The sequence below is a fragment of the Nannospalax galili genome, unplaced genomic scaffold (assembly GCF_000622305.1).
Source record: "Nannospalax galili isolate Female #2095 unplaced genomic scaffold, S.galili_v1.0 scaffold768, whole genome shotgun sequence".
Classification (NCBI taxonomy): Eukaryota; Metazoa; Chordata; class Mammalia; order Rodentia; family Spalacidae; genus Nannospalax; species Nannospalax galili.
Genome location: NW_008360317.1, coordinates 2,166,851 through 2,184,897, shown reverse-complemented (window position 1 = coordinate 2,184,897; position 18,047 = coordinate 2,166,851). Strand labels below are relative to the sequence as shown.

The 18,047-nt window shown below is 44.9% G+C and overlaps 1 protein-coding gene across 1 annotated transcript in view; it reads left to right on the top strand.

Moving 5' to 3' along the window:
• The first annotated feature begins 831 nt into the window (after positions 1-831).
• Kl (klotho) overlaps positions 832-18,047 on the top strand; it is a 71,209-nt gene continuing 53,993 nt past the window's right edge. The window contains exon 1 of the mRNA XM_008825015.2: positions 832-1,650. Within this exon, the coding sequence (XP_008823237.1) occupies positions 844-1,650 (807 nt within the window). The 5' untranslated portion in view covers positions 832-843. The remainder of the gene's footprint in view (positions 1,651-18,047) is intronic.

Genomic DNA, 18,047 nt, shown 5'->3' with positions numbered 1-18,047 from the left:
CTTAGTAGTTTGGAGTTTTGGGTTTTTTTTTTTCTTTTTCCCAGAAAACAATCCACAACTAGGAATGAAAGTTCATCAAGAAATTCTGAGGGATCTAATTAAAGAACTAATACTGATTAAAAAGGTTAAAAGATAACAAGGAAGGGAGGGGGAGGAAGAGAGGAGAGAGAAGAGAGAGGGGCCCCAAGGAAGGGGAGAGACAGAAGCCACCTGGCAACCCCGAAAATCCTAAATCCACGTTGTCTTCCTAGGCAAAGTTCCCGGGGCTAACCCTCGCCTTCGCCTGTGGAGAGTGGGACGTCTGCAAGCTCCTCACCAGAGGGAAACTACCAGAGTCCTCTCAGCACAGGACAATGTGGCTTCTTCATCCAGCCCTCCCTCCGGGTTCAGACATCCGTAAGGCGCTCTAGGGAGGCCAGCGCGAAGCTTCCCGGGGGGCCTCGGACTGGGAGAAAAGGGTAAGCAGGTGTTTCCCCCACGGTGTGCTCCTCTACTCAGACCTGGTACCCACGTTGGACAAAGTTGGGCGTCCGCCTGCCTGCTCAGCCAACACCGGCTGGAGGAAGGCAAAAAGACCGCAACACGCGGGGAAGTGGGCTGCGCGGGAGCATCCCAGATGCGTGGCTCGGGAGAGCCGGGAGGAGCAAGCGCCGATCCTCCGACGTCCGCGAGGACCCGGGCCGTCTGCGCCCCTGTTCCGCCCCGGTGCCAGGCCGGGGGGCGGCGCCTACTCTAGGTAATCATTGCCCGTGGGGCGGCGGGAGCGGGGGTGGGCGCCGCGGGGGGCGGGCGGCGGCGGGCATAAAGGGGCGAGGCGCGGTGCCCGCCCCGCTCCCGCGCAGCATGCCAGCCCGAGCCCCTCCGCGCCGTCCGCGGCTGCCCCTGCGACTGCTGCTGCTGCTGGTTCTGCGCTCCGGCTGCCTGCGCGCTGAGCCCGGGGACGGCGTGCAGACCTGGGCCCGCTTCGCGCGCCCTCCCGCCCCCGAGGCTGCGGGCCTCCTCCATGATACTTTCCCCGACGGCTTCCTCTGGGCGGTGGGCAGCGCCGCCTACCAGACCGAGGGCGGCTGGCGGCAGCACGGCAAGGGCGCGTCCATCTGGGACACGTTCACCCATCACTCCAGAGCCAGCCCGGGTGACTCCCGGACCGCCAGCTCGCCTTTGGGCGCCCCGTCGCCTCCGCTGCCCGCCACTGGAGACGTGGCCAGCGACAGTTACAACAACGTCTTCCGCGACACGGAGGGGCTGCGTGAGCTCGGGGTCACCCACTACCGCTTCTCCATCTCGTGGTCGCGGGTGCTCCCCAATGGCAGCGCGGGTGCCCCCAACCGCGAGGGGCTGCGCTACTACCGACGCCTGCTGGAGCGGCTGCGGGAGCTGGGCGTGCAGCCGGTGGTCACGTTGTACCACTGGGACCTGCCCCAGCATCTGCAGGACACTTACGGCGGCTGGGCCAACCGCGCCCTGGCCGACCACTTCAGGGATTACGCGGAGCTCTGCTTCCGCCACTTCGGAGGCCAGGTCAAGTACTGGATCACCATTGACAACCCCTACGTGGTGGCCTGGCACGGCTATGCCACCGGGCGCCTGGCCCCCGGCGTCCGGGGCAGCTCGCGGCTCGGGTACCTGGTTGCGCACAACCTCCTTCTGGTGAGTGCGAGGGGCCAGGCAGAGGGCCACCTTGAGGGAGAGGGGGCCTCCTACGTGCCAGGGGCACTCTCAGGAAGCCTCCTCACTTGAATCCCTTTGGGAGCCACACCTCACAAGGGAACTGAGTAGCTCTGGCTCTCCTTAGGAGGTCTAAGTGGAGTTAGAAACCAGAGGCAAATCCCGTGGTGAATCAGGGCCTCTAGAAAGGTAAACTGGAATCCTTTCTCTAGTAAGGAAAGGGATCCCCTATTCCCTGGGTGTTGAGGAATACCTAAAGGTAATGGGGGGGGGGCGGATTCATTAGAGGTAGCTGCAGGGACAGAATAAAGAAAGTGGCTGAAATCAACAAGTGTATTAGCAAATGGTCCAGATCCGGCTTTGCTCTTTGCAAGTGCTCAGTGTTAATCCAATAAAACCTGTCTTGCTTGTAGCACAAGGTTACCTAGCATCAAGTGTGAAGGCGTCAAAACCTAGTCTCTGGTTGGGCTGGATTTAAACTGGTGCTAGAGATCCTTTCTGCGGCAGGGTAGGGAACTGCATCCACCAACAGTAATCACCAGGGGTTCACTTTACACAAAGCTGGCATGAAAATTCAGAACGTACTTCAGGGTGATATGACTTGTGACTTTGCAACATCTGTTTCCACAGAGCTGTTTCTAGTTGAAACAATTCCTTCTTGATGAAATAATTACCTTGACAAAAGTAATTTTAACACTTATGTACAAAAGGTACATTTTGACAACAGGAAATATTGCCTTGTCCTAATGAAATTGCCTCAGTCATTCCTTCCTCCTATTTCCTTGCTTTATCTAGTGTTCGAATCTCCACTACAATGGGGGGGAGTGTAATTTATAAGGTCAACTGTGTCTACACCAGTACAGGCTTTGTATCATGATAAAATATTTTTAATATATATATTTTTATTTTATGTGTATGAGTGTAATGCCTGCACGTAGGTAGGTGCACCCATGTTGTGCAGTGCCCTCGGAGATCAGTAGAGGTCCTCGGATCCCCTGGAACTGGAGTTACAGATGATTGTTAGCCACCACATAAGAATTGAACCCAGGTCCTCCGCAACAGCAGGCAGTGCTCTTAACCCCTGAGCCATCTCTCCAGCGCCATGATAAAATATTTTATATACACATAAACATTTAAACACATATGATTATTCCACTTTGGGGACCCTCCTTTTATTGACCTATAGATCTACTGGAAGACCTACTTTAAAGTATGGATTCAAGCCACGTGTTATGAACACATTCAAGATGAAGACTACTTCTAAAACACTTTTACCAGACAGTTGCTTTAACCAGCTAAGCTATGGAGCCAGGCCTGTTCTAAACACTTTTAATTAAAACCACAGATAATTGAGGCAGAACAGCACCGACCTATTGAGTTGACTTCGTGCTCTGAGCTGCTGGTAATGCAATAATAGCTAAATTAGATTGCATGTCAACGTCACAAAACTGGATTTGCTTGTGATCTTAGTGATTTCATATTGGTGTGTATCTTTTCATATTGGTACTTGATATATCAATCTGCTAATCCTTTTAAGGGACCAGCAAGCCCTGAACACTGCCAGTTGATGGCTAGAAAAACTATGAAAAAACTGTGACATCTTTTGAAGAAAATACAGGCAAATTATCAGTTTCTATTAGAAACAGATTAGTGGGCCAGCTAGAGGACCACTCCTTAAAATTTGAATAGCAAGTTCTATTTTTAGAGTGCATATAATAAACTGTATATATATAGTCAATTGTTATTCTAGTAATTAACAATCATTTATAATATAAGAAATTGTATGAACTCTGATATTTTAAATAATCAACAGGTTTGTCTTGTGGTTAACTTTTCAGTTATGTTTTTGAGGAATTACACAAAAATGTTGCCAAACACTAACCATCCTTTGTAGAAATGCGATGGACTTTGTAGCCATAAGAAATTAGTAACTGGTAGGCACGTGGCTTGGTTCTGCTCATGTTACAAACAAAACGCAGCCACTGTAAAATATTAATTTTGCTTTTAAGTTCTTTTGGGTTTAGAATTTGGTCATATGGAATCTTATTTAGAAGTGAGCTATCAAATCAATTTTGTTGTGAGATTTCTTTCATTGTGTTTTCAGTGCTGTTCTTGGTGTTTGTGTTATGAGGAATAGGAAAGTTTTTACTTTATTTGAAAAAGTAAAAAAGGGGAGATTTTGGTAATGGGGACTTTCGGTTTAGATACTAGTGTTTTGTGAGAGTTAGGGGTTATCGAGTCCTTAGCATATTAATTTGCATGTCAGAATGGAATGCTGGTGAAGGACAGAGTAAACCAGCATGTCCCACTTGTGGCTCTACTAGTTTTTAGGTGAGCCAAGGACACTCCAGGGAGATTGGACTGCTGAGATCCCAGAGATCCCAGAATCACTCAGTGTTCAATGACCTGGAGGCCAAGAGTCTGGGGATACTGGAGGACAAGTCAAGTAATTGAGGCCCTGTTCACAAGGAGGACTCTGTGATATTGTGTGTGTGTGTGTGTGTGTGTGTGTGTGTGTGTGTTCCTTCCTGGGGCTAGCATGAACCTTGACCATGGTGTGGGGGTTTGGTGGGGGGAGGATGGCAGAAGGTGTTCCTTACAGAGCACAGGACCTGGCTGCTTTGTTCATTTGATTAAGAGGATGTGACTTTCTCTCTCTGGTTGGTGGCCTCAGAAAGCCTGCAGTTGGGGAGTTTAACCTCTGAGTTTTTGTTCTGCCCATGCATTTCTGAAAGGACCAGAACCAAGTTAAAGGTACATGTATTTCTAGTCTTCCTCACCCCAAGGAGATTCTTGCAAGTGTGGGTTTCAAAGCTCACATCTTGGCTGACTTGCCACGCACTGCTGCTAAGCCACAGCGTCCTCTCCACAGCATCCTCTCAACACAGTTCCTCAGTATGGCTTCCAGATCCCCGCCCTCTCCTGCTTCTGGGCTTGGTGTCCTGGCGATTCCTTCAGTCTGAAAGGGTGGAGGGTCCAGTGCTCTGTCCCTGGATCAGCCAGATTCTGAGCCTCAGGCCTTGACTTCTCTGAGCTCCAGACTCAGTTAGCCTTGTCCACTTAGCTAATAGGCAAGTCACATGTAACATAACCAAGACTAAACTCCTGTTTTCCCATCTGTTCTGTGACACTTTGCTCTTCTAGTTAATCAGGTCCCAATTCTAACTTTTCCCATCACCCTCCCTTTCTCCTCCCTTCCTCCCTCATTCTTTGCCCCTCTCTTTCCTTGCACTGAGGATAGCACCCAGGGCCTTGTACACTCTAGGCAAGCACTCAGCTATGCTATGACTGAGGCCCAGGCCACCCTTGAGTTTTGTCTCAGTAATGCCCTGGTTTAATCCCTTGCTTCCTGCAATGCGCCCTGATAGATGTATTCTGAATGAGCATCATTGTGTGTAAACGATGCAGATTCTTGATTTTTGGAATCCCACCTATACTTTAAGAACCAGTTTGCACACTCTTGGACTCATACTTAACTGTCATCACTTCCTTCCACGGAATTCCATGATAATTTGCTTCACTCTGAGGCCTCTTGTCACATTCTGTTTAATCCTCTCTCTCTCTCTCCCTCCCTCTCTCTCTCTCTCTCTCTCTCTCTCTCTCTCTCTCCTTCCCTCCCTCCCTCTCCCCCCCCTTCTCTCCCTTCCTCCCACTAGTTGGGAAATTTCTTAAGCAAGGAAGCCTTGTTCCCTTCACTTGTTTCTTTTAAAATGGCAATCCAGGGCTGGAGAGATGGCTCAGCTGTGAAGAGCACTCACTGCTATTTCAGAGGACTTAGGTTCAGTTCCCAGAACTCACATAATGGCTCATAACTGCATGTAACTGAAGTTCCAGGGGATCTGACCCCCTCTTCTGGCCTCTGCAGGCTCCTGTATGCATGTGGTACACATAAACTCATGCAGGCTCACACACACATAAATTAAAAATATATAAAGCCTTTTTAAAGAATTGAAAAAAGAAAATGGCAGCTGGTCTCAGAGGTCGTCTTCCAGCTATTCCATGACCTGGCTTTGCCTTTGTAACCTCACACTTGAGGGATCTTTTCCTCCTGTCAATCTACCTAACCAGTTTCTGATGGACTGGGGAATAACAAATTCTAATCAGATACAAAACTGAGTGGGCATAAGAGTGTAGAAGCTGACATTTGCAGTGAGCGGTTAAGGGTCATTGAAAAATTTATGGCTATCGTACCACTTCCAGTTAAAAACTATCAGAAGTCACCCTACAGAATTATGTTTTCAGAAAGTGGGTAAGGGGGTAAACTCTTTGGGCCAACTTGAGTGTATATTGAAAAAGACTGTATTATCTGGTTGAATTTTCATTTCCCAAGCAATTTATCCGTGCACATTCAAATAACGCATAATATGCACATTTGAGAAGCACTTCATGAATTTTTCTCTTATTAAAATATATTTGGTACATGGCTGGAATAATCAACTGGGTTGAAGGTTAATGTATTTTATAGAACATGACTGAATTCAATGTGCATTTAATAAGAAACAGTTAAAATATCTCTCAAAGCACTTGACTTACTGCTCTTTGCATACCTGACTGAACACAATGATCTCTGAAGGTTAAAGTCAAGTCCAAGGAAAAAAATTTACATTGGGAAAGAATTAGGAAAATAATTTCTCAGTCATAGCAGTTTTTTTTTTAATGTCAATTGCTTTGAGATAAAGAAAAAGAGGAAATGTAAACTGCTCAGTACTTAACTAATGTTAGTGGACGTTTCCTAAGTGCAAAATGAGTGCACACAACTGTGTTAGTTGACTGTGAAGTCAGCCCTGGCTTCTGTCCATCAAAGCCACTGAGTTAACTCATATTTTCAAAAGATAGCATTGCTCTGTACCATAATTTATCAGAATTAATTTGTGGAAAACAGTGCTTTATTTTATCAACTTATATTTTTAACATTTTTGTTTATTTTTATGTGTGTGAGTGCTTTGCCTGCATGTAAGTAAGCTCACTGTATGTGATGCCCAGAGAGGCCAGAAGAGAGTGTCAGTATGTCAGTATGGCTGGTTATAAGCTGCCACATGGGTACTGGGAACCAAACGAGTTATCTGCAAGGTTAGCCAGTGCTTTTAACCACTGAGCTATCTCTCCAGGCTCTGATAAACTCTTATTTACATTTTAACCTCCCCCCATTTTAGGGGTAAGAACAGACAGAATGGCTTTTTGAGGTGACAGTCTACGTATCACTGGATTTTGAAATTTTTGTGCTTATTTCAGTATCTGATGGAGGATACATTCAATGCTGTTTTAATGAGTGAATAATAGAAATTGATCACAGATTTAATGGAGTCAGTGAATGGATAGTGTAGGCTAATTTCTTCTGGCTTCAATATGCCCCTTTTCTTTGTTGTAAATGAAACGCTTACAGTATGCTTTCTCCCATTGTACACAGTGTGGAATTTTAAAGTGTGAAGAAGAGTGAAAACATATTCCTAGTCAGATATGTACTTGATCTTTGTGGATTTCCAGAGCAAATAATGCCCCCTTTTCATTCAGCAGATGGACAGAGGCAGGAAGAAGGAGAAGGTCCCTGGAAGTTACAATGGCTGCCACTCAGGTCAGTGGTCAGAACCCACTGACGTAGTGCAAAGGAATCTGAGGTGTACTGTTCATTGCTGAGTCATGAACTTCGCAAATAACTCATTCATGTTGAAATTAGGAGGGATTAGTTCAGTTTGGGCACCTGGCAGTCTGGACCACATTGTCTCCTCCCAGGGTGTGTAAGGTGAGATGAAAACAGATTCCTATATGGCAACACACTTTGAAAAATGTAAAGTGCTCTACAAAGGTAAGTGTATAGTCAGTCTCGCACTGCTATAACAAAACACCAAAGACATCTAGCTTTATTTTGTCACATAGTTTTTTGTGCTCCAGTCCATGATCAGGTGGCCCTGCACTGTTCGCAAACCTTAGAGAAGATCTATCTTGGCAAGACTGTGGGGTGGAAAAAACCCACTCACTTCATTATCCAAAAATAAAGAGCATGAGAAAGAGACCAAAGTCCCAGAGCCCCCCTTTGAAAACATACCCTAATGACCTTGGGGCCGCCCTCAAGGCCCCACCTCTTAGAGGTCCACAGGTCTTCTTCGGAGTGCTACCCTGCAGAACATGCTTTGGCATGCAGACCTTTGGAGATGTTCGTCCAAACTGTAGAACTGAGGGATGAAATTATTTTCAAAAATAACACTGTCAGTAATTATTACAACAAAAAGATTTTAAAATTATCTTTTGAGCCGTTAGGAAGAAAGGAAGTTGACAAATGCTTTGACAGGTGTAGCCTCACTTAACTTCCTAATTTGGACCCTATAACATTCACTAGAGTGAAGTCTTTCTTGAAATTATTTTCAAAGCATTTGATCAAAGACTCCCTAATCATCTGTGAAATGATTTATTTTTAAAGTTTATTTTTATATATTTTTTGAGACAGGGTCTCTCTGTAGCTCCAGCTGGCCTGGAACTCACATCCAGTGAAATTATCTGTTTTTATATAAAATGTATTATCAAGTAACTTTTTAGGCCTAGTTTAGTGTTTAAAAGATATTCTAGGACTAAGCTTAGTGGCACACATCTTTAATTCCAGCACTCAGGAGGCAGAGACAGGAGGATCTGTGAGATCCAGGCAACTCTGGTCTATGCTGTGAGTTCTAGATGAGCTGGGGCTACAGGGAGACCCTGTCTCAAAAAAGCCAATATATACTAAAGTTTGTGAGCAACACACTATGATCTGTGGGCTAAAGAAAACAGAAACAACGTTATTTAATGAAACATGTGGCCAGAGCCTGAGTAGATTGTTCACTGGTTCTATTGTCTGAAGTGAGGATGTTAGCACATCATCCATGAACTGGCATCACTATTGGCAGGTACACTATTCAAACAGAAAGCAGTAAGGACAGAAACTTTAAATGTACTGGTTATGCAAACTTCGTTTCCATGTCAAATTGTTCCTGTGTTTTATCTTTTGTTTTCAACTGAAACTTGCTATTATAAAGAACTCACTCCCTGGTTGTCTCTTTACCTTCCTAAATCTCAAAGAAAAAGATAAATCATGGTTTAACAAGACACCTGCTATAGTGTGAATTCTTGCCTGCTCCAAAACTCAGATTGAGATCTAATTGCTATCGAAATGGTGTTGAGAGGGGAGGGTTAGGTCGTCAGAGACTGACATTGTTACTGGGGAGTAGAGGAGGTATCTGAGGCTGGATTTGTTGTAAAAGAGAGTTTGACTTCCTCTTCCTGTTTCTCCTGAACACAGTCTCTTGCTGTGGGGTGCCCTTCATCCTGGGATGTGACGTGAAGGCCCTCTGGAGGCAGCCCCTTGATCTTGGTTGGAACTCTGAGAAACAGCTTTGTGTTAAAAAATTACCCAGCCCATGATATTGTTACAGCAACGGAAAATGGACTGAGGCAACAACTTCTTAAATATTTGAAAAGGCCAATGTGTTCTTCTTAAGTACTTTACCCTGCCTGCTGAAGTCTGCTTCAAGAAAATGCGGGGAGCTTGACATTTAGTCAAGGACGTTTCTTAAGAACTTAGAGTGCAGCAGGAAGGTGTGGGGTTGGATTCTGAGAACACAGATGTTAACACCTCTAGAGCATCTGACCCTTGAGCATAAGATGGGGGAAACGAGACAGAAAAGCAGACAGAAAAATGTCTGGTGTTGTTTCGATCCACCTCTGCTCCACAGAGCTTCATGAGAGGAGGTGATGTGTGTTGTGGAGGACAGAGGATAAGGGATTCAGGTCTCCAGCTCAGGCCCCAGCAGAGAACAGAGACTCGTGGCCTCAACGTACATGTAAAGGACCAGGTCATGCCTCCAGAACCTTCATGGCAAAGGGTCTTTGTAGAGACTGTGGGAACATTCTTCCCCCTCCCTTGGCCCCTCTCCTCTCTAGACTCCTCACTCTTGGTCCTTCTCCCTTTAGTCCTTTCTCTATTCTGTGTCCCGTATTCTCCCACAATGCAGTATGCCTCTGTGCATGCCAGGCCCTATACCTGCTAGGTTTTGCAGAGGTGGGGGAAGATGGGAGGGGCTTTTCAGTCTGGGCTCAGTATATTCTCCCTGAAGTCAAACACCGCTCATAGCACGGATCTTTCTTACCCAGAGTACACTGTTTGGTGGGCATTACAGACTCCCGTTCCTCCTTTATATCTAACGTGGACTCTTCAAGGGCCCTTAGTGTGTGTGTGTGTGTGTGTGTGTGTGTGTGTGTGTGTGTGTGTGTGTGTGTGGTGGGGCCTTTTCCCTCTGTCCCGAACAGGATTGCATTTCCAGGTCTGTCTCTCCTGACAGAAGACGATAGGTTGTCTCCTTCTTCAGCCTTGCTCCTCACTCCAGAAGGGCCTCGGTGCAGTACGGCAAGGGGATGGAAGTGGAAAATTTCACTTAGGTTGCCACAAAGAGAGGGATAAGTTAAGATCCCTGTCCTATGCTGCTTACAGATTGGTAGGAAAGAGGTAACAACCATCAGATAGTCATGACAGGACATCTGAAGGTCTTCATTGAAATAGTACTGGCTATCGTAGGGGTATTGAGAAAGGAAAGATAAGATAGTTTTGAGGGATGGGAGGGTAGGGGAGTGATTAGGGAAAACTACACAAGGGAAATCAAGGGCCGGAAGACTTTCTGTAGAGGCTATTCAGGGCTTTATGGGCCAGGCAATGTCTGTTGAGAAATACTCAGTTTTGCTGTAGTGGGATAAAAGCCCCAGGCAATATGTTAATGGCTAGGTACAGCTGGTCTCCCATAAGGCCCTATTTATGAAAACAGCTGGTAGCTCTCACTGCTGGACTGGGTGTGCCAGACACACAAAGCAGTAAGCACATCATGGCATTCTATGAAACAGTCTTGCAAAGTCAGGGCAGATAAGACAAGGTGACAGTTCATACAAGACTCAGTATTTCCCACTCAGGTAGGAAAGGATCAGAAGCTGGAGGAGGAGACCTGGGAATTTTCAGGGCCTCTCTTAACATTTACTATGCACAGCAAAACAGCGGTCCAAATGTGCAGGATAGTGATTCCGCTGCCTGTTCTGGACACTGAATTATGGTCCTGTCATATGAGACTGCATTAATAGTTTGGCTGTCACCTCACTGTGGGCTTGGGTTAGGCTGAAGTCAGCTAAAACCTCTCAGGCTCCTGGCTTCCTTTGCATTGCTTGTTGAGCCAGACATCTTCTGTCATCTCCTTCAGCAGTTTAGTTTTGAACTTGCAATCTTATTAAATGCCATTGAGAGGAAGTTTCCCACAGGTGGTAGATTACCATTAAAAACTGGAAATGATATATGTAGAAGCCACTCAGTATGAGCATATGGATACTGTTATACTCATTCAGTGAACTATCAAGTGGCTATTGAAACACTGGCATGTGATGATTAGAAAGTTGTACGTGGTGTATTGTTGGAAGAAAAGAGCTGGTGATGGTACACTTCCTCCATTTCTGTGCTGTACACGAATGTGAATAACCTTGTGCCCATCACAGCTCTCTGACAGGGCTAGGGTTCTCCTCTCTGTTCTTTCTTTCTCCCGAGAACCCCACATAACACGCATAACATGCAGACCCAAGAGTAGAGTGGGTCCTGCCTTCTGTGCCCTCCAAATACTGTACTCCTCCTTTAATAAAACTTCACACATTTTGTTGAAATGCTTTCTTAGTTTTCCTCAGCATGTCTCCAGCTGGGAGGAAGGAGCCGTGCTTGTCTTGTTTTCCAATACACTTAGAGGCTCACAGGGCTAGAGAGAGGAGGTGTGCCCATGCTTGTTATGAGAATGAATGAACGCATTGCTTCCCCCATCCCACACAGCGCGAAATGAAAATGTTAGTAGTGGGTAATTTCTGGATGGTGGGAGGATTACAGGTGATTTTTTTTTCTTTCCAGTTTCCTAGTTTTCTGGTTTTTTTTTTTTTTTTTTTTTCTTTTTTAAGCAGTACAAGTCACTGTTGTGTTGGAGAAATAGCAAATACTGCTTTGGTAAGCTTAAGTTCATGGAGAGAGAGAGGGGGGATAAGGACCGGGACAGGGACAGAGATCTTGCCAACAATGGAGCACGTAGAGTAACAAGTTTTTAGATGCTGAAGAACAGGTGGACAGGGTTGACTCAGCAGGCTTGAGAGAGCTGACTGCTGAATGGTCAGCAGAAGAGCCAAGAACCAAATCTGATGATTGCAGACTCTTGAAAGGGCAGAGAGTAGTGAGTCCAGTTACTCTGGGAAAGGGAGCGAATGGCCAACATGAGACCTGGTTGAAACTAGATTTCTAGGTCTCTAAATCCAGGCCTTGCTGTTAAGCCCACTCATCCTCTGCCCAGAGACGAAACTGGAAGCTAAAGTTTTGAGTGTCCAGTCAAATGGACAGAGTGTGGATTGTGGGACATCGAGCACCCCAGAAAGCAGGAGTGTCACACCAAAGGGTGGGGTGCAGTAACACACGCACCATGCATGACTGCTGGACTCCCCAGTGCTCTTCTCCCCCATGCTCTTGCAATATTAGAATGCTGGCTTCTACTTTGAAGGTCCAGTCATCTCTAAAGGAGCGTGATGAGTTGAGAGGCCGATCTGACAAGTTCTGCAGTGAAGCTCAGTGCCAGCGACTCCACCAGCTTAGACTTTCCAGTCTTGCTTTTGCTTTTCACTCCATCAAAGCTAGAGATCTTAAGAAAGCCTTCAGCGTGAAGAATTGAGATCCACACAAGTAAACAAACAGGGGAAACGACCTAGAGAAAGCAATATTCAGGCAGAGAAAAAAAGCCCCAAACCAAACCAGACCAATATAACAACCCCCCACCCCTAACTTACACAATAAGGAGTCCAGAGGAGCTATCATAGCCTGAAAATAAGAGCAAGATAATATAGAAAAATACTCAGGAGGCAACAGGGCATCTGGAAGGAATGAAAAGTTCAATAGGAGCGTTGGAAAATAAAGTCAATGGAATTTCTGTAGTAGTCCAAGAAAGCAAAAAGATGGAAATGTAGAAAATATAATAAAATGAGTGGATCACTCAGAGGTCCAACATTTAAACAGAGGGGGTTAGAGAGAGTGTGAGAGCAGTATGCATCAGTGTTGTCCCTGCGGCCCCCCACTGAACCACACCTTTCAGTATCTATACGTCTCAGGGTCCAACCCCTTGTGAGCTTTCCTCTCATGTGGACTGTGGGCTCAGACTTGCTATGGCCAAGGGGACAGTAGTGTGATACAGCAAAAGCTTGCTAATATGTGTTCAATGGAACTTTTCTTCTAGAACTAGTTTTCCTCTAAAGTTAGCTTTGGTACTTGTGCTATGTTGTAGTTTCTATTGCAGTGGTTTATTTTTCATTTGGTCTTGAGGTCCCCTTCTGTTAAGAGTGGCCATAAGCCTAGAAAGTCACTCTTTAGGAGAGTACTGACGAGTGGTGGCACTGGGGGAACATGGGTTCAAGTGTTTGTGTCAGGCAAAAACACAATGAAGAGGTAGAACCAAAATATATGGCAGGTAAGAACAGGAGGCTGACATGATGTCTGAAGGTGATGGGGATACCAACCAATAAACAGAGAGGGAGAGGGAATGTGAGGCAGGAGCCCAGAGATGGGAGGCAGATGACAAAAGAGAGTATGCTTTTATCAAGGCCGTGGGTATCACTCCTTACGCTTTCCTGTGAGTGTTGTGAATTGGCTAGCCAAGAAAATGTGTATGAGTGGAGCACTGTTTGCCCTTAGGTTTATTATGGTCAGTATCTTGGGGTATTTGTGGATTTGGGTAAATGGAATGAGGAAGTACCACATGGGGGGAGGGGAGAAATTTCAACCCAGGCACAGGTGACGGGGCATGATTGAGTTTCAAGTAACTTATGACAGATTGAAAATGATTGCCAAGACAGCAGCTGCGTTAAACATTTATAACAGGCTCTATGGCATTGGGGTATCAAAGATCATCTAGTTCATCCCAGATCTACTGGAAATCCCAGCCGAGTGCAACCACTCGGCTGAGTTCTGCTGCACTGCATGTAACAGAAGAACTGCCCAACCAAGCTGTTAGCCCATAGCAGCAAGAGAAAATAAATCTTTATTTTAGCCCTCTAAATTAGAGATGTAACATTTCATGACAGTAGGTAACTGAAACAAACAGAAAGGAAATGATAAAGTAATTCAAGAAAATTTCCTAAAACCGAGGACAAGAAATTCTATATTGGTATGATGCATTAGTGGGGGTTGACCCACTAGGGAGACCTGCTGTGGTGTTACAGGAGCCTTCTTCCTGAAGACTACCCACCTCTTTGTTCAGTGGGTTATAGATCAGAAAACCTGCTAAGTCTGGGACCTGAAAAGAGAACTGACTTTTACCATGCTGTACTATTGGCCGTCTTTACAATTTTCCCTTGCTGCTGGATATTTAGCAGTGGTTCCTCTGATCTCTGTATTCCAGGGTCTCATCCTGTCCAGGCATGCCAACCCTAGTTCTGTGGCCTCTCTACATCAGCCTGCGCTGGAGAGGAGTTCTTGCATTTCTAAAAGGCGTTGCTTCACTCTGAAAGGTGTATTCCTGGCGACTTTGGTGCCCCCCTATTGAGTCCCCTGTGAAACACAGTCCACTAGTAGATTGGCTCCCCTAATATACTGGTTCCGGCACATTTACTTCTCTCAGCTTCTTTATTCCTTTCTTTACCCACTTTTGGGGCAACACTGCCTGGCATTTCCACCTGCTTCACATTGTTCTTCACTTCCTTCAGACTCCTCAAAGTCATCCCAGCAGGAAGTCTATCCTATTCCTTGTGTCTTTGTCCAGAGCTATGAAACATATTTCTGGAGAAAGTGCCCTCTAGTCAGTGGATTCTTTCATGCCCTGTCCTGTATTCCAGGTCCTTGGTCAAAGACTCTCAAAGCTGGATCCCCGTGATATTCCTCTGTTGCTTGTAGAGCTTGCCAAATTTTGAAACTACTTTGCTGTACAATGTCTTTTCCTCCCTTGATCATCCCAGCTATCTAGATGAGTTATACCAGAACTTATACTTGGTGATTTGTTAGTAACTGTTGCTTTTTAAGAGAGTGGTCTCTTTAGCATAGAGAAATCCTATCTCTTACTAGGACTATCACAATGAATGCCAACCATTGCAAGAGATCTGCATCTGTAAAACCATGCCCCTTGGGGGTAACCACATTGCATGTTTTAGAGTCCTGGAGTATCCCAGTCAGGGCTCTGACCTTGGCTTGACAGACCTGCCTTGGCTGAACATTGTGTGCTTCTGGAACTTTCTCAGGTCCTATGTGTGTCACTAAGTTGTGTCAACTCTTCCACTATGGGAGAGAAGAGCCTTTCTATGTGCCTGATGAGAGCCCCAGTTTCATCTCCCCAGAATGTCTCAATACAATACAGAAGGAAGCATTAGGTCTTTGTTCCGGAATGTCTGAGTCACTGTACTTACATGTATGCCCCTGAGCAGGACATTTACTCAAGTGACCCCAGGCAAAATATTCATCAATTGGGGCACTTTTTGTGTTGGGAGACCATCTGCCTCTATATATTGCTCATACTGGTATTCTTCTTGTCTTCAAGGAAGTAAGTTGGCTCCCCAAACCCACTTGTGTTAGTTCATGTCTTATAAAACAAATGTCAAGACAGGGTTAAATGTGCAAGAAATTTACTGGGGAAGCGATTACAAATGATAAAGGTAAAGGAGCCAGAGAACAGGAGTGACCCATTAGGTCATGATGCATATGTGACATCTGTGAAGGAAAGAGTCAGGAAAGAGGACTAGGTGGGAAGACTCTCAGATGTAGGTTCAGGTCTAAGAAAAAGTTGCCAAGTCAACAAGGAGCTCTTGGGCCAGCAGTGCCCATGGGAGGAGTCCATGTCTTACAGCAGTGGTCTCTGTCATACGGTAGCAGCCCACGAGAAAGACGGCCTCAGGACAACTGCTGTGGTAGACCTGAAGAGGTAACAATGAGTGTCACCAGCCAACTGTGTTCCCACAGCAGGAGGACTGAAAGGCTTGTTTTCATGGCTACCACAAAGATCAGTAAGCAATGGCATCCCATGAAATAGGATGAAAATTATTTCTAACCTAGAACTTAACACTTTCTGCACTATCAATCACTCAAGAGGGCAAAATAAAATGATTTCTAGATATTCAACATCTCAAAAAATAAATCTTCCATGAAACTTTTCTTAAGGAGCTGCTAGAGAATAACTTCCACATAAAATCATGAAGACAAGCAGAATGCCTAGGATATACAGAACAGCAGGTCTAACCCTGGAATGTGATGATGAGGTTCAGATCCAGGAAGTCAGCTGTGCAGTAACCATAACAGCAGCCAGAGCAGAAAGGGAGAAGATTCCAGAAGTATGTCTCCAGGAAAAATATTGGAGGCTGATGTGACCTTGTAGGAGTTTGTGCTGAAAGGATATGGGAGATGGTAAGATGAATGAGCCACACACAAAGAAAACCAAGCGAATGGAAACACAACATAACTCTTAACTTTAAGGACAACACATTCTTCATTACCTCATTGCTCATCAGTGACTAATAGTCGTGTTGGCAGAATAATGTCTGCACTGAATATTAGTTAAACCAAAAACTTTTGTTAAAGCTAACTTGTCAATGTAAAGGAGCTAAACAGTCAGCTCCCATAACAGGAAAGCAGTGGGTAGTGTCTACAGTATGAAAGTATTAGCTACGGAAATTAAAAAATAGAAAGTTGTGATCCCATAGTGGCTGTTTTCCCTTGGGGAGGAGAACCAGGCAAAGATGGCATGCGTAGGACGGGGGACTATCATTTTTTTCTTATGGGTTGATCCGATCTATATTAACCTTTTAAAAACATGAACGTATATTACTTTAATAAAGAAGAAACAGGTGTTTTTATCATCGCTTCAAAACTAATTTTGTTAGTTATAACATTTATAGCATCCCAGCCCATAGAGCTCTTTCTGAGACATGTTTAGAATATTTCTGTATTTTCAGACTAATGCCTTGTGAGTTTTCATCTCTAATTACAAACACTTAAAAAAGAAATATGGCTATGAGTAGACCCTGTGGGGTATTGTTAGTCACTGTCTCTCAAGAAGATCCCTCCCATGAATTAGTGTTTCAAATTTCTATCAGTGTTTGTCACCAAGAAGCAACCATAAAATTTTTGTTTGACCATGGCATTCTTGTTTAAAAATATTTTATTTTTTTATTTTATGTGTATGAGTGTATTACCTACATGTGTGTAAGCGTACCCATGACATGCATGTCCATGGAGGTCAGAAGAGGGTATCAAATTCTCCTGGAACTGGTGTTACGAACTATTGTTGGCCACCATGTGGGTGGTGGGAATCAAACCCAGGTCCTCTGCAAGGGAAGCCAGTGCTCTTAACTGCTGAGCCATCTCTCCAGCCCTGACCATTGAATTCTTTTTAAAACATTATTCTTTAGACAGCAACAGTACAATATTGTATATATCCCTTTTCTTCTTTTTGGCTCCAAGAATAATGTCACATGAAGTTAATCAATTATAAAACTTATGATTTGCAGAAATATGACATTGTGTTCCCAGGTGAGCAATATAAGACTATCATATTTGAGGCTGGTTTGCCGGACTTGCTCTATGAATCTTTGCTTCCTTCCAGTTATCTTTTCTTTGGAACCAATGCATTCTTTTCAACCATGGGTTATGAGATCCACATTTCCTTCTCTTTAAAATAAAGAAGATTGCCATCATTTAAGTGCCTTGTTTTCTGTGATCCTTCATTGTGTCTGAATGTTGCTGCATGCCCTGATTCTATGAGGCCCGTTCTTGAAGGTGATGGATTTGGAATGGATGCAGACCCCCCAGTGGACTTAGGCTCCATATCTAAAAAGAGTAGCAACCATAGAAGCACAGAGGGTAATGGAATCAAAACTGCTGGTGACAGTCATTAGTGTGAGGCCTCATGATTGATAAGGACACTCTAAGGAAGACCTGGAAGATGGGTAGAAGTGCGGTTCTCTGGGAGGTTAAGATCTCTGGTGGCAGTGTTGACTTTCAAAAAACTATTTTACTTAAGCAGGGTAGTAAACCGCCCTTAGAAATGCATCTCCTTCCTAGAAATAAACTGAATTGATCAAATATTATCAAGTGCCTGTACCTGTGGCAGAAGTGATGGGTCCTAGTTTAATTTCTGTTGCTGTGTGTGATAAAACACTTTGAACAAAAGCAACTTTGGGAGAAAGGGTTTCAGTCTGGCTTACAATTGCAGGTTTCAGTCCATCATTAAGGGGAGGTCAAAGTAGGAACTTTGAAGCATCATATCAACAGCTAAAAGCAGAAACAAATTCACAGATGCTGCCTGCCTGCTTGTTGCCTTCATCCTTCTTCTGCCTGTTGTAGTTCAAGAACCCCTGTCCAAGTAATGGCACCACTCACCATG